Source organism: Stegostoma tigrinum, chromosome 35 (genome assembly GCF_030684315.1).
Source record: "Stegostoma tigrinum isolate sSteTig4 chromosome 35, sSteTig4.hap1, whole genome shotgun sequence".
In the NCBI taxonomy this organism is placed as follows: Eukaryota; Metazoa; Chordata; class Chondrichthyes; order Orectolobiformes; family Stegostomatidae; genus Stegostoma; species Stegostoma tigrinum.
This window is the reverse complement of record NC_081388.1, coordinates 16,546,639-16,566,975: the sequence shown is the minus strand read 5'-3', so window position 1 is coordinate 16,566,975 and position 20,337 is coordinate 16,546,639. Positions and strand designations below refer to the sequence as shown.

General features: G+C 43.2%; 1 protein-coding gene across 1 annotated transcript; it reads left to right on the top strand.

Moving 5' to 3' along the window:
* Positions 1–20,169, top strand: LOC125447509 (calreticulin-like). Its single transcript, XM_048521948.2, has 9 exons — positions 1–294; positions 5,792–5,893; positions 9,406–9,609; positions 11,729–11,823; positions 12,619–12,828; positions 12,924–13,037; positions 13,998–14,141; positions 15,042–15,134; positions 18,860–20,169. Exons 1-9 carry the CDS (start codon positions 207–209, stop codon positions 19,046–19,048), a joined length of 1,239 nt encoding a protein of 412 aa, XP_048377905.2. The 5' UTR covers positions 1–206; the 3' UTR covers positions 19,049–20,169.
* The last annotated feature ends 168 nt before the right edge of the window (positions 20,170–20,337 follow it).

Below are 20,337 nucleotides of genomic sequence, written 5' to 3'. Positions count from 1 at the left end.
TATAAAAGCATCCGCGGGGAGCTCCTTCATTCCTGGTGGCTTCAGTTCAGTAAGAGGCTTTTCAGTTAATGTGTTAAATTCTTTCCATTTTTCCCTCCCCTCCCCAACCCCAAGCCCTCACCCATTTTTATTCCCCCTTAATATTTACCGAGGGAGGAAAAAAAAAGTAATTTAGGAAGGCCAAAGTCGGATACGTCCCCCAGAAGATGAAGACCAGGTTGCTGCTCTGCTTGCTGGTTGCCTTGGCAGCTGCAGACCCCACTGTTTATTTTAAGGAGGAATTTTCCGATGGAGGTGAGTTTGAGGAGGGTGTCTTGAAGGAAGAATGAGCGAGCCCCATCCTTTGCTGTAAACTTTCTTCCCCCCCCCCCCCCAAAATGTTTCTTTCTGGTATCGACTGAGTATAAAATGTGTGTGGATGAGACTGAATCTGCAACTCGTTATTACCCAGAATTTCTGGATCAATCCAGATTCGATTTGGGGGAAAGAGGGTTGGGGTGCATATATCAGGGAAGTGGTTTTTTTTTCCTCTTCTAACCGTTTTTTTAAAAAGGAAACTTTTTTTGAACAGAAAATGGAGGAGGTAAGTAAACTTCTGTTTGTTTCACTTTTTTTTCTTTTCAAAAATTAAATATATTGAAAATTTAAGGTACACTCTTCTTTGCCTTTTGACATTTTTGGTGTATGGGTTGATGAACTCTTGCCATCTTCCCACCCCATTTTTCTCCCAAAAAATCTTTTTATTGTTCTATTAGGCCTTTTAATATTTTAAATATTTGTCTTTTAAAAGCATCACTTTCTTTTCTGTGCAGAGCTATAAACTTAAAATCCTCACTCTTTCTGTATAATCTTGTTTAAAACCTCAATGTCTTGGGGCTCTTGATCTAAAGGTAAGTATGTCTTCATTTATCCATTTAACTGAAACTTTTAATGGACCTAAGCATTTTCCTTTTCAAAACATTGTACAAAAAAATTGAATTTTTTTCTCTTGTTTAGAAACCAGCTTCCTTGTGGGGAATGTTTGTTTGGAGTGTGCTAGCTGTTATGACCTCTAACCAGTTTTGCTGGTGTGCAAGTTTGCCAAAAGGACTTAGGAAAGCTGTAAAATATTTCATTTTTATCTTCTATTCTGATCCATATTTTACATCAATTACTGTTATTTAACCTAGCTTGTTTGGCTATGCTCCATTTGCAAGTTATGAATGGGCAAGTATAGGTGGCAGATCTTTCAAAATTCTGTAGACCCTGCATGTTAACTAGTTAACAATGGATTAAGGTAAAGTAAAGTAAATCAGCTTGGTACCCTTTATAGGCTATATATTATAGTCTGTTTTCTAGATCAAAATAGAAGCTGTTTTTCTTGATGTTCTAGATTTTCTGTAGGTACCATGCTGAGACACATCTAAGCCCTACTGTGAGTGGCAGCAATTTGATGATCATCGTGTTCAGGAGGACAAGGCAAGCTGGTCAGAAACTGGATAGTGGCTGCTATATTTTGCCCCTCCTGCAAAGGTGTTCCTATTTGGAAAGTTACCCCTTTGCAACCTCCGCCCACTTTCTTCTGTCCAAAAGCCTGAAGACACGTAATATTTAATGTTGCACAAGCTAGTTCCAAAGTTGTGACATACAGAATTGCTATGGGATTTACACAGTGAAGTGGGCAATAGATTTCATTGTTGAAATGAGGAAAGATCCTGTTGATGACTTCAAGATTTTTAGCTTTTGGTGAGCGTTGCTGCCAATTTGTGTAATCTACAGCCCTGTTTTTGGAGCGTTATGGAGTAGGTGCTATTGCTGCCTCCCATGTTTTGAAAGGAACTAGTGCAGTATTGTTATCAAGTGACAGTGGGAGAATAGGGTTCTAGCTCCATTCACTGCTAGCAATCACATGTACTTTTAAATCACCTTTTAATTGTCATGAAAACATCCAGGGCACCTCAGAGCTAAAGATAGTAGGGGGTCACCGGACTCGTCACGTTAACTTTTTTTTTCGCCTCACCGATGCTGCCAGACCTGTTGAGCTTTTCCAGCAACTTCTGTTTTTGTTAAAAGTAGAGTTGTGGCAAATGAGCATTTTCTTGGCAGAGAAGTGATTTTAGAGGCAACTTAAAGGAGGAAGGGGTGAGCGGGAGCGAAATGTGGTGCTTGAGGTTAAAGCACACTCCTAGAGATCAGGTCGAAAGCGACGTAGATGTGCTATTTGTTTTAAGCTCGAGATTGCTGAATTAATAGAAAATCAACTCCCCACTCTTGAACATACTTGTACAATCTCAGAATAGTGAAACTATCCTGGTGCTGGAGCCAGCTCTCTTGTCAAGAAGATTGAGCAACTGTTGCATGTCTTGGTGTCTGTTCCAGGCAGTAACATCCTTGCTCTATTGTTGTAAGCATTAATTGTTACATACGAGTAAATGATGCTGAAGCTCCAGTGTAAGGTGAGAACAAATGCCAAGACTACTACTACCAATGAGAGATTTGATTGCTATCTAACGGATTAGGCACTGTAAATTAACTTGAATGAATACTGCAGTTTACAATGATTGTATAGTGGATGCCAGCTTGAGTGAATACATAGCTTGCAGCAACTGACATGCAAACCATTTTCTTCTACTGCAGCAATTTTTGTTCTTCTTTGCTATATTTCTTACCTGGTCCCAGGACTGATTAACAGGCAGGCTATAGTGTGTAGCCATACAATGATGGGTTGTGCAGCTGACCAATTGGGCTTAACCTTCTGTATTTTGATGTGCTAAGCTGTTTTTGCATTGGTGTTTGTTTTTTTTTTGCATGACAGTTGTAATCTAGAATGGTACAGGCTTCAATTTCATTCCACCACGTGGCTGACACACAACTTTTCACATTCTTCCACTTTGCCATGCGTTGGAGGGATTTGAGTGGTTGATCAACCTGTTTCTCAATAGTCACTTCCTGGAGTGGGAGATCAAACCAGACTTCTAGTTCAGAGACAGGGGTGCTTATTCACTTTGCCACGAGCATCCCGACAGCAGATACAAGTGTTTTATAAGTTTTTTTTTTAAAAAGCTCTTCAACCATCGTGCTCAGGTCTGCTTTCCTTTAGAAGCTAAAGTAACTTACTGGAAACGACGAAAGCAGAGCATGCCAGAGAAGTCTCAGTCGATCAGGCAACCCCTGAGAGAGAAACAGTTAATATTTCAAGTTTAAAAAACCGAAAGAACTGTGGGTGCTGTAAATAAAGAACAAGAACAAAAATAAAGTTGCTGGAAAAGAGCTCAGCAGATCTGGCAACATCTGTGAAGGGAAAAGTTAACATTTTTGCATCCAGTGACCCTTCCTCAACTGTTTGTAATGTTTCAGGTAGATGACTTTCCATGTCTGAAGACCAAAAATATTTGATTCTTTCCACGGAACAGATCTGTCTTCTGTTTCCAGCATTTCCTTCTTTTTTTAACCTAAAGTATCATCTGCTTAATCTCTTAAAGTTTGTTTCTGCCCCAAGTACACACAATGACTTGTACAGAAATGTTTCACCTCTACAGGTGGGTGACTTGTACACCCAATATTTACCTGGAACAGGCAATCTGGTTTTGAATGCAGAACAGCATCTGAGCAATCCTTTTGGCCTCTAATCTGAAAGAGCAGTGTAAATTTAGCTTAAAATGAATGCTGCAGTTTACAATGATTGTGTAGTGGATGCCAGCTTGAGTGAATACATGGTTTCCATGTCAATCCTCAAACTCAACCTATGGGATATCCCAGTGAACCAAGCGGAGTTGTTCCATGATAGTCCTGATCATCAAGCTGTCCCCTTTTTTTCCCAAAGGATTAGAATCCCTCCGTCTTCTCCTTCTAATTGGGAGAGCTTTTTACAAATAAGCTGAAATTGCAATTTCTTCCAATTAAGCTTAGGCCAAGCCTGTCAGTAGTGGATTATATAACAAGATCTTTCTTTACGTGGAGCTTATGAAGTGTTGCCAGTTTAAAGTAATCACTTGCTGTGTGTAGTACTTCTCTGAAGTACCAGCACTCCAAGGGATCCCATCTGCTTTAATCTCCTAGCAAAGGAGTTGGATCAGCGTAACAAAACATGATGTGAGATGTGTTACCCCTTGATTCTTTAAACCATTGTGCTTTCAGTTGGATTTCTTGCTGGAAGAGCAGGTAACTAGAATAGAAGTGGTCTGAAGAGAATGTTTGTTTGATTGAAACTATAGCTGACTTTCAAGTAATGGAAATTTTACTATCTGCATTTAAAGCTACACAGACTGGCACTGAGCTGCTTCACCAGTCTCTGATTTGTGGGGCATTGACCTGAAAGGATAGCTGCTTGTCTGTCCTGAGATCATAAAATTCCTCTGGTGCTGAAAGAGGCCATTCACTCATCGTCTTTGCATGGACCCTCTGAAGAGCATCCTATCCAGACCCACTGTCTACCCTACACTTTCCGTGGCTGACCTGCCTTGCCCAGAATTGTGCAGGCTATTTAGCAAGGCCAATCCATCCAAGTGCGCTATTTGGTTGTTAGAGGAAATCCACGCTGACACAGCGAACATGCCAAACTCCAGACAGTTGTCCAAGGCTGGAATTGAACTTGGATCCCCGGTATTGTGAAGCAGCAGTTCTGGCACTGAGCCACTGTGCTACCTAATGCTTAGTATTTCCTGTACTTTCGGCTAGCTCTGATTTTCTTTGTAATTTGCTTTGAAGAAATTCATTGGTCCATATTCCATAAGAGTGGGTAACATACAGCTGCACCTTTTATCTGATTAACTGGGTCACTGACACTTGCCAGAAGTTGCAATTTCACTTGTAGAAAGGTGTTTTTTTACATATACTAAGTCATGCTTGTCCATTTGTTATATTTCTAACATGTCTTTGGAACTTTTAAAAAAAAAGCTTTTTAAAAACATAACTTTCTTTCCTCTTACCATGACCATCCCAACTGCTTTCCCTGTGGCTTCCAGCTTCCCTCTGCCCCGTGGATGTTGTGCAGTTCTCTGGGTACTATTAATTGTCCTTTCTCCAGTAAGAGAAATCCTTACTGAGTAATGCAACCTCCCTCTTCATCCCAAAGAAGAAAAGCTAAGTTTGCTCCTTTTTTTAAAAAAAAAAATGTTTTAGCAAGTGATCCACAGTGCCTCTTTCAGAACAAGTTGCTGATTAACTGCCATGGGATTTCAGGCAGATATGTCTCTGGACCTCAAGGACATAAACCCCATTGTAATTCATTAACATCCAGGCTGTATTCAGCATCAAGCCTTGGATTGTTCTTGACCACATCAGTCAAGTATTTTGGATAAATTTGTTACAAAAACCTCGGATCTCTTGTCTGTTTTAAAATTGAATCCACAATCAGCTGACTATTTAACACTTCAAGTGAGTTGGGATTTTGCAGTTTTAAGTAATCCACACTTTGTTTCAGTAATCAGGCTACACCAGTCTTGTATGTGATTTTTTTTTTCTGATCTAGTCCCCTGTTGGTGCTCACTTGCATGTTTTTTTTTTCAGGAATGATTTAAATGTAAAGTTTAAAGCTATCTATGTTGATATTGGTGTCAAGGGCCTCTTTCTGCTTCACCAACTGTCAGTCAGCATGACTTAACAGAGCTATGTATGTAATGGAAAAATAACTTATTGAGCTGCCACTTAGAGGCCTGACAAAGTTGTGACAATGCGTACTAGATTCACTCTGCATTTTTTAAAAATTTTACTCAAAGATTTTCTGAAATTCTTGGTGAAGCAATTTCTGTATGATCTTTTGAGTTTATTGTTTACATCTTACATTGTAGCACTTTTTTCTTTTATGCAATAGATGCCTGGACACAGCGATGGATTGAGTCAAAGCACAAATCTGACTATGGAAAGTTCAAGCTGACTTCTGGCAAATTTTATGGTGACTCTGAGAAAGACCAAGGTAGGGAAATTTCTTTGCCACCATCTTTGGGATTCAGACCCTCTAATCTCCTAAGGCAAGCCTAATTATTTCTGGCATCAGCCAGACCTCAGCCATATGGCTAAGATTAGATTAGCCAAAATGACCCATTGATCCTTCGCATTCTTGATGGGTTTTAAAAAACCCAACGGGCAATAAATGTCTCCATACTAGTTCCATTCACGACATCACAAAATAGATCCCATCCAACCCTACCTTGTATTTGATTGGCTTGACTTCTATCTAGTATTGGTGTTTGAATTGACCCTGTCATAATGATGCAGAAAGTTAAGAGAATGGTTTAGTTATTTTGTGTGGGGAGAAGAAAAAGACTAAATCAGGGGAAGGGGAATTCTACATTTAAATTTTAAGATGGCATATTATTTCAAAGCAGTATGGGGTGTATTTAATGCTGGCAAGACTAGGATTTGTTGTCCATCCTGAATTCCCCTTGAACTGAGTGGCTTGACAGTGGCACTTAGTGGATCTGCTATTGCATGTAGATAGACCAGGTAAGGACAAGGTTTTTATCCTAAGATAAGTGATTCAGATCAATTTTACTACAATCGACAGAGGATTTGTGGGCACTGATTTTGATGAGGAATCTTCAATTCTATTTGAAGTTAAATTTCCCCTAGCTGCTGCAGTGGTATTTGAACCTAGTTGTAGTTAAGACCATTTAGCTGGCTTTGGCACTTCTAGTTCAGTGACATTACTGTTATGCCACCATACCAAGTAGTGAAGAGAAGGAAGGCTGGCAGAATTTGGGGAAAAGATGAGCTGGTTATAATGTCTTGTGGGGAAGTTGTTAGTATTGGTCATGAAGTAGGTTATAGCTGGGCACTTAAGAAAACCTGAAGGTATTCTGGTAGAGTAAGCATGGTTTTATGAAATGGAAATCATCCTCAACCAATTTTTTGGTTTCTGTTTTAAAGCAGTAATGTGGGTAAAGGAGAGACCAGTTGATGTACTGTACTTGGATTTCCAGAAGATGTTTGATAAAGTCAGTTAAATGATTGATTATATAACCCTGAAACCCATGTTATGGGCGTAATATACTAGCATGAATAGGAGGGTCACTCTACCAGAGTACACATCAAAAAGAGGCCTATTTTTCTTGATTGTCAGGAATTGACAAATGGAATCACTCTGGGGTCTGTACCGTGGCCTTGGGTTTATAATTGTATCAATAACTTGAGTGAGGAAGTGAAGGCATGGTAGCTGTATTTGCAGATGAGACCAACGCTAATAAGAGGGTATCTTATGAAGATAGTTTGTCAACCCTATTGTTAGAGAAGTTGAGTGGGCAAAATTCTGGCAGATGGAGGAGAATAATGTGAAGTTCTTCACTTTTTTGGCAGGATAAAAGTGTGACCACAAATGGACACTGGTTGCACAGTGAAAAATTTAGAAAGGTTTGTGTTTAGTGCACAAGTCACAAAATTAATATACTGGTACAAAAGTAATTAGGCTAATGGAAATGTTTTTGAGAAATTGAATATCAAAGATGTTGAGCTTCAAGTTTACAGGTTATTGGTAATATCTCGTACTGCATGCAGTTTTCCTTTTGATTAGTGCATTGGAGGTGGTGCAGAGAATATCTACCAGTATGAGTAGATTGTCTTATGTGGAAGGTTGGTCAGACTGTTCTCCGTTCCTCAGAATGAGAGGTGACTTGGTTTAAGGTACTCAAGATCTTGAATGGCCCTGACAACGTGGATGTGGAAAAGGAGTTTTAATTTTTTTGAGCCTAGAACTAAGGGGTACAGGTTTTTAAAGTGGGCCACCTATTTTTATAGGGCAGAAATGAGGAGTGGCATTTGAGTGACTTTTGGACCTCCTGGAAGGCAATGGAACTGGTGTCCTTGAATATTTTCTTGATGGGGGTAGACAAATTCTCCTTGGGCAAGGAGATCTGAAACTGAGTAGATAGGATTATTAAAACTTGGAACAAAAACACATCAACTAAATCTCTTCAAATGGTGAAGAAAGCTTGAGAGGCTGGATTCTGTCCTGATGTTGCTGTGAAAAGATTAAGATGGGCTGTGATAATCTTGTGGCGTTGATATCTTAACTATTGCCTTGCAGTTTGCTTTGGAGTTGTGCCCATAGTAAGTTACAATCTTGCCTTGCCCATGAATGCTGGGATAAATCTCCAGTCTAAAGGTTTCCAATGGATTGTTATGTCAGTGAGCTGCAAATAAAATCCAGATTATGGAGGTTTTGCTATTGCAGTTTCTACTGAACCTCTGCCTGGCATCCTTCCATTTTTTTGATCAGTTTTCCCTTCTGAAAGATTCTGCCTCTGTTCAATTTTCAACTCAAAAGGAGGATAATCTGAACTGAAATCCTGGTTCAAAAACTATTCCACTGACTAGCTGGGCAGGAAGTAGAGTGAGAGATCCTATTTATAGGTTTTGGTCACCTTTAGGCCTTCAAAAGGGATGCCTCCTCCCAAGAAGTTGAGAATTGTTGCTTCATGGAGTTCTTAATCAGCTGAATACTAGGCAGCTTCTCCTTGACTTGATCTTGTGACATCAGTGCTGTGATGCATAGCAAGTCAGTAGTGGATTCATGTCCATGTGAAACTTTAGCTTCTGATTACAGCAACCAGCTTATATGTTTGTGCATTGAAACTTGGAGAATTGGCCATACTTCTGTGGTTATGAATGCTTTGCTCTTGTAGTAAAGATTTCTTGCATATGTATAATAATTGCATAATGAAAATCTTTGTAAACCATTGGGGATGCTTCATGGTAAATTTAGGGCTCTAAATTTTGTCTCCAGCCAGTGATCTGAGCATGTGAATTTTAATCCCACTATAGCAAATGGTGAAATTTAAACTTCATATAACTAGGGAAAAGAAGCTAATCAAATGTTGACCACTTAATTGGCTTATAAAGGAAATTTGCCATTCTTACCAATCTAGCCTATATGTGACTAGTGTCTCAGCAGTGTGGTTGACTGAACTGCCCTGAGTCATTGGAGGTAAGCAATAAATGCTGACAATGCCATTTGGTTTTTTAAGCTGATGGGATGTGGGCATTACTGGCTAGGCCAGCATTTATTTCATCTCTATCTGCCAAAGGGCAGTTGAGTCAACCATATTGCTGTGGGCCTAGACCAGACCAGGTAAGGACACTAGTGAGCCAGTTGGGTTTTTCCAACAATTGGCACTAGTTTCATGGTCATCACTATAGTCTAGTTCCAGCTATTTTTTTTTTTTAAGTTAAATCCACATTCCACCATCTGCCCTGGCAGGGTTTGAACTGAGACTCCCAGAACATTACTGGGGTCTCAGCATTATCCCCAGGCTGTTAATCCAACTAAATTTCTAAAAAGGTGTTCATTGTCTTGTCTGTATTGAATTTCTGTGCAACTGGCATTTACTTCCTGGTCACTGGGTGGTTTTTATTTTTTTAAGAGAACTTGTGATAACTATCTGATTTTTATTTTACCCCTCTCTGCTCTTACCTTCTGTTCTGCAATCCTAGGACTCCAGACAAGTGAGGATGCCAGATTCTATGCGATGTCTGCGAAGTTTGAACCCTTCAGTAATGAAGGGAAGACTCTTGTCGTGCAATTCACAGTGAAGCACGAGCAAACCATTGACTGTGGTGGTGGGTATGTGAAGATCTTTCCTTCAACTCTCGATCAGACTGATATGCATGGAGACTCCAACTACAATATTATGTTTGGTAATTCTTTTTTCTCAATACTACGGTTTCCCTTTCCTCAGTATTTTTAAAGTCCTCCTGAGGTAGATTGGTTCACAACATTAAAACATATGGGACTTTCCTGGCATGGATGAAGTATTTGGCTAATGGGCAGAAAACAGCATGTACTGACAAGTCGTTTTCAAACTGGATATCTGACTTGTGGCGTTACAATGTTCTGTGCTTGAAGTGAGTATTTCAACTCTGGGGATCCACTGATATTTTCCCAAAGCTAACATCAGTAGTGAGATGAAAAGCTGACCTTTTACCAACATTATGCATGCACATATGCATTATAAAACAAAAGCTCAGTTTTATTCACTTTTTTAGAAGTTTGGTGTACTGTTGTTTGCACATTAGATTTTTATTTTAATTTTAATTTTAATTTGCAACACTACAACTGCACGTGCAAGGGTGTTAGCAAACAGCAATGTTTTGAAGCTTGTGATGACTATGCTGGGTGAGAATATGCTGTGAGGAAAATGCACAGTGGCTTCAAGAGAACTTGTGCAGACTTGGTGACTACATACAATGCAGGAAAAATGAGGATACCTTATCTGGTAAGAGATGAGCAGAGAACTTTTTAAAACTGAAGGAAATTTAGAAATTGTGAATGAAGGAAGAGATCTGGGTTTCCTCATCAGTGGGGCACTGAAGGTTAGCAGGCACATACAGCAAGTAATTGGGAAGGCTAATACTATATTAACTTTACTCCTGAGGTATAGAAGTAGTAGACTCTTTGATTGTAAAGAAACATAGTTGGATCGTACCTGGCATACAGTGCTGTTTTAGTCTGCTGAGATTGAAAAAGGATGTTGTTACTATATGGGGAATGCAGGGGACTTGCTCCCTGGATAGCAGGACAGTCCAAAAAGACTGGACCAATTGATTTCTCATTCCTCAGAATGAGAGGTGTCTCGCTAGAAATTGTGAAATACTTGAAGGGACAGCTGCAAGTAAGACTTCTTCCCTTGGTTTGGCAGTTCAGAACCAGGGAATATGCAATTCCAAAATAAGGAAAAAGCACTTGGGACTACGTTCATGGGAGGGGAAAGCATTCTTAATCCAATCATCCCAAAGAGACTTGGGAAGCTCACTCACTGAGTATATTTAAGTTGGAGAATGACACTTACAAAAAGCCACAACATTAAGGAATATGGAGATGGTGAGGGCAAAGGGATTCTAGTGAACGATCAACCCATGATCATATTGAATGGTGGAGCAGACTCCATGTAATGAATGGCCTAATCCAGTTCCGGGAAGGATGGTTAGTATTATGTTGTACGTCGTGTTTATAATTGCTTGGGCACGTATGAGATATACAAGATTCCAGTTTAGCTTTAACTGGGACTGAATAATTTAACTTAGACCATAAGACATAGGAGTGGAAGTAGAACCTTTCGGCCCATCGAGCCCACTCAACCATTTAAATCATGGCTGATGGGCATTTCAACTCCACTTCCCTGCACTCTCCCTGTAGCCCTTGATTCCTTGTGAGATCAAGAATTTATCGATCTCTGCCTGGAAGACATTTTAACGTCCCAGCCTCCACTGCACTCTGTGGCGATGAATTCCACAGGCCCACCACTCTGGCTGAAGAAATGTCTCCTCATTTCCATTTTTAAATTCACCCCCACCCCCACCCCTGAATCCTACGGCTGTGTCCATGGGTCCTAGTCTCCCTGCCTAACAGAAACAACTTCCTAGCGTCCACCCTTTCTAAGCCATACGTTATCTTGTAAGTTTCAATTAGATCTCCCCTCAACCTTCTAAAATCTAATGAGTACAATCCCAGGACCCTTAGCCGTTCATGGTATGTTAAACCTACCATTCCAGGGATCATCCGTGTGAATCTCCACTAGACATGCTCCACACCAGTATGTCCTTCCTGAGGTGTGGGGCCCAAAATTGGAAACAGTATTCTAACTGGGGCCTAACTAGAGCTTGTTACCATGTTCCTTTTGGGTTTTTATTTGATTGCTAATTTGACATGCCATAATTCCTATGCTAAGGAAGGGGTCATGTAATTCTGTTTGCTAGAATATTGTAGGATGTTCAATAGTGAGTCAGAATAATGGTGGTGTTCTTCTCACAATTTCAGGTCCTGACATTTGTGGTCCTGGAACAAAGAAAGTCCATGTGATTTTCAGTTACAAAGGGAAGAATCACTTGATTTCCAAGGATATTCGCTGCAAAGTGAGTAACAACTTTGCCACCTCCTCTGGGTGGGATACCAGCAGTTTTGACTAAATCATGACAAATGCTAAACGTACATCTACATCTGAGTGGGCAACAAACTTGAGGTAATGGTGCCTTGATAGAAGTGAAGAGAGATGAGATTTTTTCACTTGCATTGCAGTATCCAGACTTTTCTTATCAGATCGTTAGTGTGATAAATGGTATGTACAAACCACTCCTACACAAGTCTGTGCTTTTTCCACCTTGAGTAATGACAAATATGCTTCTTGCTTGGATCTGTCTTCAAGTCAATAGGTAGGACTGTGATTGGAGACCATTTCTGACAGACCTTCTGTAATTGATGTAGACTATTGCTATGATGTTCCTTGCAACCAAAATTTTGTTTGAACACTTTTTTTTTGCTGTAGTGGACCAAACTAAAATTGTAGGAAGTGGCCACGACAGAAACCCTGAAGTAGAGTTAATTATGGTATGTGTTGGATCTTCAGATTGGAGTGAGATCCAATCCAATAATGGTGTCACTACCCAAAAGATTATGTTCAGTCTGCAGTGATGCTGCCTAGTAATGCTGCATTCTTTTCTTAACTGGGGGATGTAAGAGTGTGGTTGACCATCAGTGCTTCTGCTTTGCCATTGACCAATATTTATGGCTGATCTGTTGTGGTCTAAATGGGATTAGACAAATGGCATAATATTTTGATTTGCATTTAAAATATCAAACTCCTTTTTGACAATCCAGTCTTAACTATTTGACCAGTTTAGTTAAATGGATTTCAACCTTTTTAAATCTAGGATGATGAATTTACACATCTCTACACCCTAATTGTCCGACCAGACAATACATATGAGGTGAAAATTGACAACCAAAAGGTTGAATCTGGTAGCTTGGAAGAAGACTGGGACTTCCTTCCACCCAAGAAAATTAAAGATCCAGAAGCGAAGAAACCAGAAGACTGGGATGAACGTGAAAAGATTGATGATCCAGATGACAAGAAACCTGATGTGAGTAAAGGCTTTCAGAAATTGTAATGCTGTAAAAGTTTAACCCTTTATGCTATCTCCTTGCCCAACTGCATTCCTGATTACATTTTCCCCAGGATTGGGACAAACCTGAGCACATTCCTGACCCTGATGCTAAGAAACCTGAAGACTGGGATGATGAGATGGATGGTGAATGGGAGCCACCTATGATTCAGAACAGTGAATATAAGGTAATGAATAATCACATCAAAAACATTGTTAATATGCCCAATTCCTTTGTACTATGTTGCCCTAGGTCACACTTGGGGAATCTGTTGCATGTTGTAATATTCTATTGCAGTAATGGAGGTGAATATTATTTTGAAAAGTCATTCTCTGCACATGACAAGGAAACTTTCCTCCCCATCAATATTATCTTGGAAAGATTTGTCTGTTGATTCTCAACCTGTTCTGTTTCCCTGGCTGTTTAGTCTTTGACTCCAATTTGGAGCTTATAGCTCATAGGCAGGAGCATTACCCACTGAGACCTCCTTTCATTAGAACAATGGAGCCAATTTCACCAGCCCCATGGATGGAAAGTGGCAAAAGTAAATTGGGGCCTTATACACTACCAATCTTCTCTCCTCCTCTGTTGGATGCTTCACAAATCTGAGCTTGACGAAATGTTAATAACACCACCCATTGGGAATTCTAAAACTTGTTTCAAATTTGATCTTTCTGGGTTCTGCTGTTCTCTATCATGGCACATGACTTGTTCTAGTCTTGTTGTATGTTGTGTATGCTAGCACAACGCTTATAGTTGTCATACCCACAATTCTGTTTTATGAAATGCTTTTGTGGCTTCACTCAGCTGCATTTACTGACTTCTTTTAAAGCCTGCTGAATGGTATTAATATCTCAATAGTACTTTCAACTCCATTCCACTGTTCCTCGGCAGGACTAATTTTAATCAACAGCAAGTAATGAATCAAATTTTGACCTTTTGCAGGTCCTGCACGTTTCAAAGAGGGTCAAATCTGATTCATTTACTTGCTATATGACTCAAATTTTGTTCTTCCACTACTTTTGGTACTCTTTAAAACTTGCATTCTATACCTCTTCAGGATTAAATTTGAAAAGGCAAGTAGCCAAGTTAGATAGTCAGGCCATGAGATTGAAATTTATTAATATCAAATGTATTTTTGACCTAGGGTGAATGGAAACCTCGTCAAATCGATAATCCAGATTACAAGGGCAAATGGATTCACCCTGAAATTGATAATCCTGAGTACACTGCAGATTCCAACCTTTATCTTTACAAAGATATTGGCGTGATTGGTCTGGATCTCTGGCAGGTTGGTGCAGTTTTGTTTTGTTTTTCCTTGGCAAAATGCCTGAACTTTCAGCTTGGTGTTAATATTTCCTGAAGAAATCCATTGTCCTTCTTGGCTTTCAAGCCATTTAACTGACTGCAAAGTTGCTCATGGTGTCTTTTTGTGGCTGGAAAAACCTTGTTCTTTTATATCTTTTCTGAAGTTTGAGCTATAGGCATGGAAATATCTGTTCTTTCTTTGGCAAGTTTTTTTTTTAATTTTCATCCTGAGTTGATTTTAACAAAAGTGTTAACTTGTCCTGCAATGCTTAATAATAAACTCAATTGACCAATTAGTGCAGGATTGGGGTTTTTGTTCGAGATGTTGTTGGTCAGGCTACAGTGAATAACTGTTTTGACTCTGTTTGCACATGTTGATAGCTTTTCATTTATTCAAATGCAGTTAATTTCTGCATCATCATTATGGAGCCTTGGCCATGAATCTGAGATTGGTGTTAGTTTTTTTTTGTTGGAAAGCAATTGCATGGTGTATCCTTTTGTATATTTTCCCAAAATGCTTAAGTTTAAACTTAATGAGCCATAACTACATGTTTAACTTCAAAAACAGCAAATCTATTTATTTAGTCTTCCTGTCAAACAAGGAGAAATAGCTTTTATTTGCAGAAGGAAAGCTGAGCCAGTGTTTAAATCCTTTCCCTTTGGAAAGGAGCATTTTCAGGGTTTAATTAAATGTTACAATTTAAATGTCCAGCTGCATCTACAAGAAGTAAATATTTATTGTGCATTATATGCTTTGTTTCTTTTTTTTAAACACTATCCCTTAATGAATTGCAAAAAAACTGGTATTTCAAGTGGTTTCTTTCCAGAGGATGCCATATCACTCTTCGCAGATGTCTTTGAGTGCTTGCTTCCAATTTTTCAGGTGAAATCTGGAACAATATTTGATAACTTCCTGATCACAGATGATGAAAAGTTTGCTGAAAAATTTGGAACAGAAACCTGGGGAGCAACTAAGGTAAGGGTGTAACATCTTCCCTGCAGGCAGATAAATCAATTGTTTCAGAAAGCTATATGGGAGCAGCATTATTTTCAATTTGAAATATGCTTTTGTCCCTTGAGCAGTCATGGTTTTTTTTTTTTTGACCTCTTTTTTACCTCATACTACTTGTTCTCATCCAGTTGGGACTAGAATTAACACCCCTCTAGCTGTGGTGGTTTTATGGAGTTTACTTGGATTTGTTACAACCGGCTTCTCAGTAAATGAATTTTTGACTGACAGCTGCATCATAAATTGGCAATGAGCAACGAAAGTGACAGTCCTTTCTTTTAAACCTGTAGTACAGTGTGAATGTAGTCCTGGTGATGCTTCCCAATACTTTCCCATTATGATTCTATTTTAATGTCTCATTCTTTTGTGACTTGGGGTGGAAGATTACGTAGAAGAGTTTAGTGAAATGGAGGGGCCTACATGGAGGCCTTATTGTTTGAGGTGAGGAGAACAGTACTAATTGATGGAAATTAGTGAAAGGGTAAGGTTTCTACCAGAAAATATTTTGTTACTCTTGCAGTGACCATAGAGGCTTGTGGCTTAGTCCATTAGGCTGTGCCTGCCAAATCGGGGCAGGGGGGTGGTAGAAATCAAGTCTGAGCTCTGTAGCTGAGTGAAATCAATCTGATTCACACAGCAGTCATTACTGCCCATGGAATTTGAAATCCCAAATCTCCTCTAGAGTCATGACCTATAGTTTAGGAATTCCTGAGCTGGGGATTTGCAAAAATCTTGGCTGTAAAGGCCTTGTCAATGCACAGCATCCAAGCTCTCATTTGAAGAGACTTCACCTCCCCCACAGAACTTGTAGAATCTCCAGTGTGGTGTAATTTTGCCTTTTGAAAATAAAACATGACATTCTTAATGCAACCCTATGGCAGATGTACAACTGTACTTTGGAACAGGCCATTAAGCATTTTTGAGAATGCTCCACCATTCAGCGAGTGCCAAACTGGTTGTAGTGTCAACTTTATTTTCTTCAATCTGCAATTCCCTTTATTACAGTAATCAAAATATCACTTTAGACAGAATGGAATGCTTTAATATTCTGGTTTGTGTTTATTGAAGTTCTAATACCCATGTTATATTTTGAATCTAGATGAACACTGCAGGCTGAGCAGGAAAGCTTGATGAAGGGCCCCGACTGCTGCTTGGCCTGCTGTGTTCATCCAGCTTAAGTGTTATCCCTCAGATTCTCCAGCATCAGCAGTTCCTACTCTTTTTTTTTTCCCTCCTCCTCCTCTTTCTCTCCCCCCCCCCCCCCCACCTTTGTTTTCTTTTTCCTCTCCTCCTCCCTTCCCTGTTTCATTTCCTCTCCTCTCCCCCTTCCCTCTTTCCTTTCCTTTCCTTTCCTCTCCGCCCCCCCCCCCCACTTTTCCTCTCCTCTCCACTCCTCCCTTCCCCCCCTTTTCCTCTCCTCTCCTCCCTTCCCCCCCCCTTTTCCTCTCCTCTCCTCCCTTCCCCCCCCTTTTCCTCTCCTCTCCTCCCTTCCCCCCCCCCCCTTTTCCTCTCCTCTCCTCCCTTCCCCCCCCTTCCTCTCCTCTCCTCCCTTCCCCCCTTTCCTCTCCTCTCCTCCCTTCCCCCCCCTTTCCTCTCCTCTCCTCCCTTCCCCCCCCTTTCCTCTCCTCTCCTCCCTTCCCCCCCCTTTCCTCTCCTCTCCTCCCTTCCCCCCCCTTTCCTCTCCTCTCCTCCCTTCCCCCCCCTTTCCTCTCCTCTCCTCCCTTCCCCCCCCTTTTACTCTCCTCTCCTCCCTTCCCCCCCCTTTCCTCTCCTCCTCCCTTTCCTCTCCTCTCCTCCCCTTCCTTCCGCCCCCTTTCCTCTCCTCTCCTCTCCTCCCTTCCCCCCCCACTTTCCTCTCCTCTCCTCCCTTCCCCCCCCCCCACTTTCCTCTCCTCTCCTCCCTTCCCCCCCCTTCCTCTCCTCCTCCCTTTCCTCTCCTCTCCTCCCCTTCCTCTCCCCCCCCCCTTCCTCTCCCCCCCCCTTCCTCTCCCCCCCCTTCCTCTCCCCCCCCCTTCCTCTCCCCCCCCCTTCCTCTCCCCCCCCCTTCCTCTCCCCCCCCCCTTCCTCTCCCCCCCCCTTCCTCTCCCCCCCCCTTCCTCTCCCCCCCCCCTTCCTCTCCCCCCCCCCTTCCTCTCCCCCCCCCTTCCTCTCCCCCCCCTTCCTCTCCCCCCCCCTTCCTCTCCCCCCCCCTTCCTCTCCCCCCCCCTTCCTCTCCCCCCCCCTTCCTCTCCCCCCCCCTTCCTCTCCCCCCCCCTTCCTCTCCCCCCCCCTTCCTCTCCCCCCCCCTTCCTCTCCCCCCCCCTTCCTCTCCCCCCCCCTTCCTCTCCCCCCCCCTTCCTCTCCCCCCCCCTTCCTCTCCCCCCCCCTTCCTCTCCCCCCCCCTTCCTCTCCCCCCCCCTTCCTCTCCCCCCCCCTTCCTCTCCCCCCCCCTTCCTCTCCCCCCCCCTTCCTCTCCCCCCCCCTTCCTCTCCCCCCCCTTCCTCTCCCCCCCCTTCCTCTCCCCCCCCTTCCTCTCCCCCCCCCTTCCTCTCCCCCCCCCTTCCTCTCCCCCCCCCTTCCTCTCCCCCCCCCTTCCTCTCCCCCCCCCTTCCTCTCCCCCCCCCTTCCTCTCCCCCCCCCTTCCTCTCCCCCCCCCTTCCTCTCCCCCCCCCTTCCTCTCCCCCCCCCTTCCTCTCCCCCCCCCTTCCTCTCCCCCCCCCTTCCTCTCCCCCCCCCTTCCTCTCCCCCCCCCTTCCTCTCCCCCCCCCTTCCTCTCCCCCCCCCTTCCTCTCCCCCCCCCTTCCTCTCCCCCCCCCTTCCTCTCCCCCCCCCTTCCTCTCCCCCCCCCTTCCTCTCCCCCCCCCTTCCTCTCCCCCCCCCTTCCTCTCCCCCCCCCTTCCTCTCCCCCCCCCTTCCTCTCCCCCCCCCTTCCTCTCCCCCCCCCTTCCTCTCCCCCCCCCTTCCTCTCCCCCCCCCTTCCTCTCCCCCCCCCTTCCTCTCCCCCCCCCTTCCTCTCCCCCCCCCTTCCTCTCCCCCCCCCTTCCTCTCCCCCCCCCTTCCTCTCCCCCCCCCTTCCTCTCCCCCCCCCTTCCTCTCCCCCCCCCCTCCTCTCCCCCCCCCCCTTCCTCTCCCCCCCCCCTTCCTCTCCCCCCCCCCTTCCTCTCCCCCCCCCCTTCCTCTCCCCCCCCCCTTCCTCTCCCCCCCCCCTTCCTCTCCCCCCCCCCTTCCTCTCCCCCCCCCCTTCCTCTCCCCCCCCCCTTCCTCTCCCCCCCCCCTTCCTCTCCCCCCCCCCTTCCTCTCCCCCCCCCCTTCCTCTCCCCCCCCCCTTCCTCTCCCCCCCCCCTTCCTCTCCCCCCCCCCTTCCTCTCCCCCCCCCCTTCCCCTCTCCTCCCCCCCCCTTCCCCTCTCCTCCCCCCCCCCTTCCCCTCTCCTCCCCCCCCCCTTCCCCTCTCCTCCCCCCCCCCTTCCCCTCTCCTCCCCCCCCCCTTCCCCTCTCCTCCCCCCCCCCTTCCCCTCTCCTCCCCCCCCCCTTCCCCTCTCCTCCCCCCCCCCTTCCCCTCTCCTCCCCCCCCCCTTCCCCTCTCCTCCCCCCCCCCTTCCCCTCTCCTCCCCCCCCCCTTCCCCTCTCGTATTTGAATGTTCTATTTTCCACCCAACTCTCCATACCCATTCCCAACTCAATGACTCTGTCTGTCTTTAAATTGTCTTTTCAGGAGCCAGAAAAGAAAATGAAAGAGCAACAGGATGAAGAGGAGAGAAAGAAGAGAGAGGAGGAAGAGAAGGATAAGGAGGATGATGCTGAGGGGGATGAGGAGGATGAGGATGAAGAGAAGGAAGAAAAAGAGGAAGATGAGGAGGAGGAGGAAGAAGAAACAGAAACCGTTCAAAAGGATGAGTTATAAAGATTGTAATAAATGCTGAGAATGAATGGCAGCAGGGCAATGTGCAGAAAAGTTACACATAGCAACTGGGACCCCTTATTGGAATGTTTTTTGTTTATGAACAAATTGGCGGGGGGGGGGGGAAATGTCAGGCTTTTAGGGTTGGGGCAGTAAGTGAACATGAGAATATATCCACTGAGGAAGGGACTGCTGAAATTTCTAAACCTTCCTTATTAAAAATTTGGTAACTAGAAGTCAGCTTCATAATGGTGGGTAGGGAAGGATCAAACCTGAGTGGAACTTGGGCTGTTGTGTCTTGCATCTTGAACATGCCACATTTAATAATCCTAGAAATCATCTGAGCACGTTTATGCTGTTTTTCAACTGAGGTGTTAGCTTTTTTAAATTGGTCAACCCTTCAGTTTAAAATTTGGTAGAAGCCCAAATCTATTTGCTTGCTGCCAGTAATTTCCAAATTTTGGGTTCCAGTGCTGTTAGGTTAGCTTGTTTTGTGTCTTTGTCTAGGTAAACATGATACAACTGAACAGTGTACTTGAGCATGTTTGAGATTCTACAGTTGATGCCAGTTAACTTCCAGGCTGTACTGCTTTATAAGATCTCTCTTTTTGGTTTTTGAGAACCACTCAGTTCCCAGGTGTAACTAAAATCTGATGGGAATTAACATTGGGGATGGTATGATTTAAATTGACCAATTTCACTTCCATTTGAGGTGGGGGGGGGGGTGCGGGGTGCCCCTGTTTAACGGGCTTCAACTGTAGGTGTAATTGTATAGCTGCCTTTTCCATTCAGAACAATTGGGTAGAGCAGGACTGCACTGGTTATATAAATGGATGTTTATCGGCTCTTTCCAAATCCAGGGTCAACTTTGCCTTTGTATTTTGCATTCTTTATATGGGGGTTTCATGAAAAGGAGGGGGAAAAATTTCTTTATTTCCAACAACATTCAAAAGGAGACTTAAATTCTGTACAGACCAAGTCTAAAGTTGTCATTTTAATCTGTTATTTAAATGTTGTAAATTGGTGATTTAATTGATGACTGTTTGGGGAAAACTTGTTCTGTGTGCAATACAGAAGTATGTTTGATCACATTTCTACAATAAATACCAATGGAAGTGAAATAATTGTTTGTTCTTTCCTTTTCAGTTTGGAATAGTTCTTAGTCCTTTGAATTTCATGGACTTTTGGTATTGGGGGTGGTAAAGTGTGGATTCATTGGTTAATAAAGCTGGAATTGGACAAGCCATTTGGGTTGCCTGGCTGTAGCCAGTGAGATTAATGCAAGAATCAGT